This window comes from Oncorhynchus kisutch, unplaced genomic scaffold (genome assembly GCF_002021735.2).
Source record: "Oncorhynchus kisutch isolate 150728-3 unplaced genomic scaffold, Okis_V2 Okis02a-Okis13b_hom, whole genome shotgun sequence".
NCBI lineage: Eukaryota > Metazoa > Chordata > Actinopteri > Salmoniformes > Salmonidae > Oncorhynchus > Oncorhynchus kisutch.
The window spans coordinates 14,712,412-14,721,203 of NW_022261979.1; the positions used below are offsets into that span (position 1 = coordinate 14,712,412).

At 45.6% G+C, this 8,792-nt stretch overlaps 1 protein-coding gene across 1 annotated transcript; it reads left to right on the forward strand.

The window, feature by feature from the left end:
- The first annotated feature begins 365 nt into the window (after positions 1–365).
- On the forward strand, positions 366–5,033 carry LOC116359314 (uncharacterized). The gene has a single exon (XM_031812159.1). It carries the CDS (start codon positions 376–378, stop codon positions 4,966–4,968), a length of 4,593 nt encoding a protein of 1,530 aa, XP_031668019.1. The 5' UTR covers positions 366–375; the 3' UTR covers positions 4,969–5,033.
- The last annotated feature ends 3,759 nt before the right edge of the window (positions 5,034–8,792 follow it).

Genomic DNA, 8,792 nt, shown 5'->3' on the forward strand with positions numbered 1-8,792 from the left:
TAAAACCGTGTTGCAATGTATATCCTTTAGTATGTTTAGTTCATGGAAAATGTAGGTTTGTATTGTTAATTGATTAATTAATTAGGGTTAATTGTTCTGAGGGGAGGGGCTAGCCCTACAAAAGGAGCCTCTCTCCAGTCTCTAAGGGGGATTTTTTGGATTGAGCTGTGGATGGGGCAGCATTGTTGTTAAGCTGTCCCATAAGGTAGACGTTGATGGCAGTACTGTTGTTTTCTGTTCCGGAATCACTTGTAAATAAACACCTTTGCACAGAAGAACTTTTGCGGTTCCGCCATCTTTTTATTTTTATAGAGGTTAGGATATCCAGTTTAGCCATCTGGCCTACTCTACGTGACATATGGTGGCAGTGGTGGGATGGCGTACCGCAAATCAGTGAATTCCAACAAGAGAGGTAAAGGAATGCGTACAGGATTGCGTTCTCAGCAACAGCATCAACTGTCAGAAAAGGTACCTGAAGTTGAACCGGGGTGGAATACCATGGAATCGTCTGGTGAAGAAGAGGTCAAGTATGAGAAACTAGGAGCCCGACCGCGGGGCCAAAGACAACCAGAACTGGGTGAGCTGCTGACTGAAGGAGCAGTTGGGGGACCAGAACCACACCCAACCATGGTAACCCTTTTTCAGCAACTTTTCACCTGCCTTGAGAGGAGGGACGAAGACCTCAAGCAGGAGTTACGTGGCCTACGCCAATCTATCCTCACAGCTCCCCACCAGGCGGAACTCGTCAGTGAGAGCCCAAGATTGGGTCTTCCAACACCAGGACGACAAAGGCTCGATGCAGCAGGGACTTCAACTCCACAGCAGGCACCCCAAGCAGTAATGAGGCCAGCACCAGGAGACCAGTCCAGCAGTGTTAACGTCCATCTTCCAGCATTCCTGAGGAAGGAGCCAAAGATGCCCTCATACCAGCAGGGGGAGGACATTGAAAACTACCTGCTGAGGTTTGAGCGTATGGCTAAGACGTGGCAGTGGCCTGAGGTAGAGTGGGCCTGCAGGCTTGTCCCATTGCTCACGGGCAAGGCCTTAGAGGCTTACACAGCAATGGATGAGGGGCTGGCCAATGTCTACAAGGGCTTGAAGGAAGCGCTGCTGGTGAAGTTTGACATCTCACCGGAAACCTACCGTCAACGCTTCAGAGCTGCATCAACGCCATCGGGTGAGTCGCCGACAGAGACGTACCACCGCCTCAAGGGTCTCTACCGACGATGGGTTCGACCGGGGGAGAAGACACAGGACGAAATCGGGGAGGTCATCATCCTCGAGCAACTTCTACAAGTTCTACCACACGACATTCGAACCTGGGTCCGAGAGCACGAGCCCAAGGACGGGCTTATGGCGGCCAAGCTTGCACTGCAGTATCTTAATGCACGTAAAGGGGGCCCACCACAACCTGCAGCACCCGCTCCAAGGAGTCTCAGAGACACAAGGGACATCAGAAACGCCAGAGATGGTGGAGGTAACTCTGGGGGTTATGTGTCTGGGAGGGAGGTAAGGGATCATGCAGTTCGCTCTGATGGGAGGGGTCTGACCTGTTTTTACTGCCGGCAGCAGGGGCACAAAGCTTCAATGTGTCCGCTACGTAAATCCAAGCTCTCAGGTTACTGTTATGTACCCAGAGAGGGGGATGGTGTTCAGAATAGACAGACTCGGGAAGGGTCATGCTTGGTACCTGTAAAAGTGAATGGTAAAAGTCTTACTGCAATGATTGACACCGGCAGTTCCCTGTCATTGATCAGAAAAGGTAATGTACCTGTTAATGACATTGATTATGGTCATCAGACACTGATCCAATGTGTCCATGGTGACCAGTCACAGCAGCCCACAGCTGAGCTCACAGTTGAGATTCAGGGTCAGAAATACCTCCTCAAAGTTGGGGTAATGGAGAAGCTACCTTTTGAGATGATTTTGGGGAGGGATGTGCCTGTACTCTCTGATCTGTTGGGAAGTGTGGGGGGTCAGCTATATGAGCAGTCAGTTTGCCAGTCTGATGTTCAGATGGCATGTTCAGTTGTCACTCGTGCCCAGGCCAAAGCTGGTTTACAACCTCTGCCTGACTTGTGTGATAGTCTGTGCGAGGGGGGAACCAAAGGGCCCAGAAAGTCACGCCGCCAGCGGCGTCTTGAGAAGTATGTGGGAACCCCTGTACCTGTTGCTGATGTGTCTGGGTTAGAGGTGCAATGGGATGTTCCACAAAATTTTGCTACACTGCAGAAGTCTGATGCAACCTTGAAATGTTTGTTTGACAAGGCCTTAGCTGGGGACAGTCAATCTTTATGTGGGGGGATTTACACAGTAGACAACCACATACTCTACCTTGGGTCAGAGGCAGATAGCAGGAAGTTGGTGGTGCCATCTACCTGTAGACCACTTGTTCTCAACCTTGCACATACAGTTCCATGGGCAGGCCATCTAGGGCAACATAAGACCTATCTTAGGCTAGGCTCCCGTTTCTTTTGGCCCTCCATGTATACTGATGTACAAAAATACTGCAAATCATGCCCCACGTGCCAGAAAACCAGTGCTGTCCGTAGGTCTGAACGGGCTCCTCTATGTTCACTGCCAGTTATCTCTACCCCATTCAAGAGAATTGCAATGGACATTGTTGGACCCTTGGAGAAGAGTAGTGCAGGTTACAAGTATATATTGGTGATCTGTGACTATGCCACCCGGTTCCCAGAAGCCTTCCCACTCCGTTCCATAACCACTCCAAAGATAATCAGTGCTCTTGTTCAGCTCTTCTCTCGTGTAGGAATCCCAGATGAAATCCTGACGGACCAAGGGACAAACTTCACCTCGCGACTGATGGTTCAACTCCACCGACAGCTGGGCATTAAAGGCTTGAGGACTACTCCCTACCATCCCCAAACGGATGGGCTCGTAGAGAGATTCAATCAAACGCTCAAGAACATGCTGAGGAAGTTTGTGGCTGACACTGGTAAAGACTGGGATAAGTGGTTACCCTTTCTGCTTTTTGCTTACAGGGAGGTGCCTCAGGCATCGACAGGTTTCTCGCCATTCGAACTCCTCTATGGATGGCCAGTGCAAGGACCACTGGACCTGCTGAAGAAGTGCTGGGAAGGTTCCCCAGTAGCTACCTCAGGACAGGGGATTGTCCAGTATGTCCTCCAGATGCGAGACAGGTTGGAACGGTACCGAGAGGAAGCTAGAGCAAACCTTCAGCTAGCCCAGAAGGCCCAGAAGAGAGGCTATGACCAGCACGCTCGCCACAGAGAGTTTGAGCCAGGACAGAAAGTCCTGCTCCTCCTTCCCTCATCTACCAGCAAGCTCCTTGCGCAATGGCAAGGACCGTACCTAATCGGGAGGAAGATGGGCCCAGTGACCTACGAGGTGCTGCACCCGGACAAGGGTAAGAAGAAGCAAACCTACCATGTGAACCTTCTCAAGGCCTGGGAGGAGAAAGAGGAACTCTCCAAAGGAAAGTCCTTTCTGGTCCGCAGAGTAGAAGAGGATGAGTCGGATGGGGTCACAGAGGCATGGAAAGAACGAGCAGAAGTCATACTGGCTCACCTGGAAGAAGACAAGCAAGATGAGCTGAAGCAGCTGTTTGGCAAGTATCCGGCCCTCTTCAGTCAGAGACCAGGAAGAACCAAAGTCCTGGAACACGTCATTCGTTTGAAACCTGGCCAGAACCCTGTCCGCCAGCATCCTTACCGTGTGCCTGAGAGGCTGGTGGTAGCCCTCAAGGAAGAGGTCCACACCATGATAGAGATGGATGTTGTCGAGCCATCTTCAAGTGAATGGAGCAGCCCTATTGTCATTGTCCCAAAGAAGGATGGCTCTTTGCGCGTCTGCATGGACTTCCGTAAGGTGAATGCCATCTCCCAGTTTGATGCCTATCCCATGCCCCGCATTGATGACTTACTGGAGAGAATAGGTAGAGCTCATTACATCACCACATTGGATCTCTGCAAAGGGTACTGGCAGGTGCCCCTGGATGAACAATCCAAGGCCTACACTGCATTCCGGACGCCAATGGGCCTGTTCCAGTTCAAGGTCATGCCGTTTGGCCTTCATGGGGCCCCTGCGACTTTCCAGAGGCTGATGGACAAGGTCCTCCAGGACTGTGACGATTACTGTGCTGCTTACTTGGATGACGTGGTGATCTACAGCCACTCCTGGGAGGAGCACATACAGCATCTTAGCAGCGTCCTGGGGAAGATCCATGAAGCAGGCCTCACGCTTAACCTCCTGAAGTGTGAGTGGGCGAAACAGGAGACAAAGTACCTGGGTTACCAGCTGGGTAAGGGTGAAGTTCGGCCTCAGGTGGAGAAAGTGGAGTCCATCAGGAATAGCCCTCAACCCAGAACCAAGACACAGGTGAAGTCCTTCCTAGGTCTGGCAGGGTGGTACCGGAGATTCATTCCACAGTTTTCGACCATCGCTGTCCCTCTGACCAACCTCACTTCGAAGGGGGCCAGCAACCCTGTGAAGTGGACTGAGGAGTGTGAGGAAGCCTTCATGACACTAAAAAAACGACTGTGCTCATTCCCTGTTCTCCAGACCCCTGATTTTAAGAAGAGATTTCTCGTGCAGGTGGACGCTTCGGCTGTAGGAATTGGAGCTGTACTGGCCCAAGGGGAGCCAGGAGAAGAGCTTCCTGTGCTGTACCTGAGTCGGAAGCTGTTGCCCAGGGAAACCAGGTATTCTACAATCGAAAAGGAGTGCCTGGCTATAAAGTGGGCCCTAGATAGCCTCCGTTACTACCTTCTTGGGAGGGAATTTGACCTGCACACGGACCACAGAGCACTGACCTGGATCCAGACCATGAAGGACCGGAATTCTCGTGTGACCAGGTGGTATCTGGAGCTCCAGCCCTTCAGGTTCTGTGTCCGTCACAAGGCAGGAAAAGAGAACGTTACTGCGGACTACCTATCAAGGCTCCCGAACATGGTCGCTTCAGGAGAGGAGGAAGGTAATGTGACGTAGAAGTCCGTCACTGGCCGCGGGCAGCATTTGGTTCTTATATATACACATATTCATCACTCCTCCCTGCGCCATTATACCATAAGTTAACAATGTGGGTCGACACACAATTTAACTTCTGTCTTGGTGCATGCATTTCATACTTATCAATGTTGTGGATGAGCGCATTGTTTGTTTGTTCTGTTCCTCTCTCTCCATCTCTGTAGCTTCTGGGTATGCTGGAAAAGGACCCGAGCTAAGGGAATTGGGTTGGCTTTATAGTGCCTGTCCCAAATGGCTCATTAATGCATATGGGCATATTGAAAGATATTGTCAGTAGTGATGTAATGTTGTAAATGTTATGTTGTGATATTGTTTAAAACCGTGTTGCAATGTATATCCTTTAGTATGTTTAGTTCATGGAAAATGTAGGTTTGTATTGTTAATTGATTAATTAATTAGGGTTAATTGTTCTGAGGGGAGGGGCTAGCCCTACAAAAGGAGCCTCTCTCCAGTCTCTAAGGGGGATTTTTTGGATTGAGCTGTGGATGGGGCAGCATTGTTGTTAAGCTGTCCCATAAGGTAGACGTTGATGGCAGTACTGTTGTTTTCTGTTCCGGAATCACTTGTAAATAAACACCTTTGCACAGAAGAACTTTTGCGGTTCCGCCATCTTTTATTTTTATAGAGGTTAGGATATCCAGTTTAGCCATCTGGCCTACTCTACGTGACAACTAGTCTACTCTATAGCAGTCCTCATTTACTAGTCTACTCTATAGCAAGTCCTCATTTACTAGTCTACTCTATAGCAGTCCTCATTTACTAGTCTACTCTATAGCAGTCCTCATTTACTAGTCTACTCTATAGCAAGTCCTCATTTACTAGTCTACTCTATAGCAGTCCTCATTTACTAGTCTACTCTATAGCAGTCCTCATTTACTAGTCTACTCTATAGCAGTCCTCATTTACTAGTCTACTCTATAGCAGTCCTCATTTACTAGTCTACTCTATAGCAAGTCCTCATTTACTAGTCTACTCTATAGCAGTCCTCATTTACTAGTCTACTCTATAGCAGTCCTCATTTACTAGTCTACTCTATAGCAGTCCTCATTTACTAGTCTACTCTATAGCAAGTCCTCATTTACTAGTCTACTCTATAGCAAGTCCTCATTTACTAGTCTACTCTATAGCAAGTCCTCATTTACTAGTCTACTCTATAGCAGTCCTCATTTACTAGTCTACTCTATAGCAGTCCTCATTTACTAGTCTACTCTATAGCAGTCCTCATTTACTAGTCTACTCTATAGCAAGTCCTCATTTACTAGTTTACTCTATAGCAGTCCTCATTTACTAGTTTACTCTATAGCAGTCCTCATTTACTAGTTTACTCTATAGCAAGTCCTCATTTACTAGTTTACTCTATAGCAAGTCCTCATTTACTAGTTTACTCTATAGCAGTCCTCATTTACTAGTCTACTCTATAGCAGTCCTCATTTACTAGTCCTACTCCATAGCAGTCCTCATTTACTAGTCTACTCTATAGCAGTCCTCATTTACTAGTCTACTCTATAGCAGTCCTCATTTACTAGTCTACTCTACGTGCTTCTACACCTGCATTGCTTGCTGTTTGGGGTTTTAGGCTGGGTTTCTGTACAGCACTTTGAGATATCAGCTGATGTACGAAGGGCTATATAAATAAATTTGATTTGATTTGATTACTCTATAGCAGTCCTCATTTACTAGTCTACTCTATAGCAAGTCCTCATTTACTAGTTTACTCTATAGCAGTCCTCATTTACTAGTCTACTCTATAGCAGTCCTCATTTACTAGTCTACTCTATAGCAGTCCTCATTTACTAGTTTACTCTATAGCAGTCCTCATTTACTAGTCTACTCTATAGCAAGTCCTCATTTACTAGTTTACTCTATAGCAGTCCTCCCCATTTACTAGTCTACTCTATAGCAGTCCTCATTTACTAGTTTACTCTATAGCAAGTCCTCATTTACTAGTCTACTCTATAGCAAGTCCTCATTACTAGTCTACTCTATAGCAGTCCTCATTTACTAGTCTACTCTATAGCAGTCCTCATTTACTAGTCTACTCTATAGCAGTCCTCATTTACTAGTCTACTCTATAGCAGTCCTCATTTACTAGTCTACTCTATAGCAAGTCCTCATTTACTAGTCTACTCTATAGCAAGTCCTCATTTACTAGTCTACTCTATAGCAGTCCTCATTTACTAGTTTACTCTATAGCAGTCCTCATTTACTAGTCTACTCTATAGCAGTCCTCATTTACTAGTCTACTCTATAGCAGTCCTCATTTACTAGTCTACTCTATAGCAGTCCTCATTTACTAGTCTACTCTATAGCAGTCCTCATTTACTAGTCTACTCTTAGCAAGTCCTCATTTACTAGTCTACTCTATAGCAAGTCCTCATTTACTAGTCTACTCTATAGCAAGTCCTCATTTACTAGTCTACTCTATAGCAAGTCCTCATTTACTAGTCTACTCTATAGCAGTCCTCATTTACTAGTCTACTCTATAGCAGTCCTCATTTACTAGTCTACTCTATAGCAGTCCTCATTTACTAGTCTACTCTATAGCAGTCCTCATTTACTAGTCTTACTCTATAGCAGTCCTCATTTACTAGTTACTCTATAGCAGTCCTCATTTACTAGTTTACTCTATAGCAAGTCCTCATTTACTAGTTTACTCTATAGCAAGTCCTCATTTACTAGTTTACTCTATAGCAGTCCTCATTTACTAGTCTACTCTATAGCAGTCCTCATTTACTAGTCTACTCTATAGCAGTCCTCATTTACTAGTCTACTCTATAGCAGTCCTCATTTACTAGTCTACTCTATAGCAGTCCTCATTTACTAGTCTACTCTATAGCAGTCCTCATTTACTAGTCTACTCTATAGCAAGTCCTCATTTACTAGTTTACTCTATAGCAGTCCTCATTTACTAGTCTACTCTATAGCAGTCCTCATTTACTAGTCTACTCTATAGCAGTCCTCATTTACTAGTCTACTCTATAGCAGTCCTCATTTACTAGTTTACTCTATAGCAGTCCTCATTTACTAGTCTACTCTATAGCAAGTCCTCATTTACTAGTTTACTCTATAGCAGTCCTCCCCATTTACTAGTCTACTCTATAGCAGTCCTCATTTACTAGTTTACTCTATAGCAAGTCCTCATTTACTAGTCTACTCTATAGCAAGTCCTCATTTACTAGTCTACTCTATAGCAGATCCTCATTTACTAGTCTACTCTATAGCAGTCCTCATTTACTAGTCTACTCTATAGCAGTCCTCATTTACTAGTCTACTCTATAGCAGTCCTCATTTACTAGTCTACTCTATAGCAAGTCCTCATTTACTAGTCTACTCTATAGCAAGTCCTCATTTTACTAGTCTACTCTATAGCAGTCCTCATTTACTAGTTTACTCTATAGCAGTCTCATTTACTAGTTTACTCTATAGCAAGTCCTCATTTACTAGTTTACTCTATAGCAGTCCTCATTTACTAGTCTAACTCTATAGCAGTCTCATTTACCGTCTACTCTTACTAGTCCTCTACTCCTATAGCAGTCCTCATTTACTAGTCTACTCTATAGCAGTCCTCATTTACTAGTCTACTCTATAGCAGTCCTCATTTACTAGTCTACTCTATAGCAGTCCTCATTTACTAGTCTACTCTACTAGCAGTCCTCATTTACTAGTCTACTCTATAGCAGTCCTCATTTACTAGTCTACTCTATAGCAGTCTACATTTATTGCTACTGTTTAGCAGTTTTACTAGTCTACTCTATAGCAGTCCTCATTTACTAGTCTACTCTATA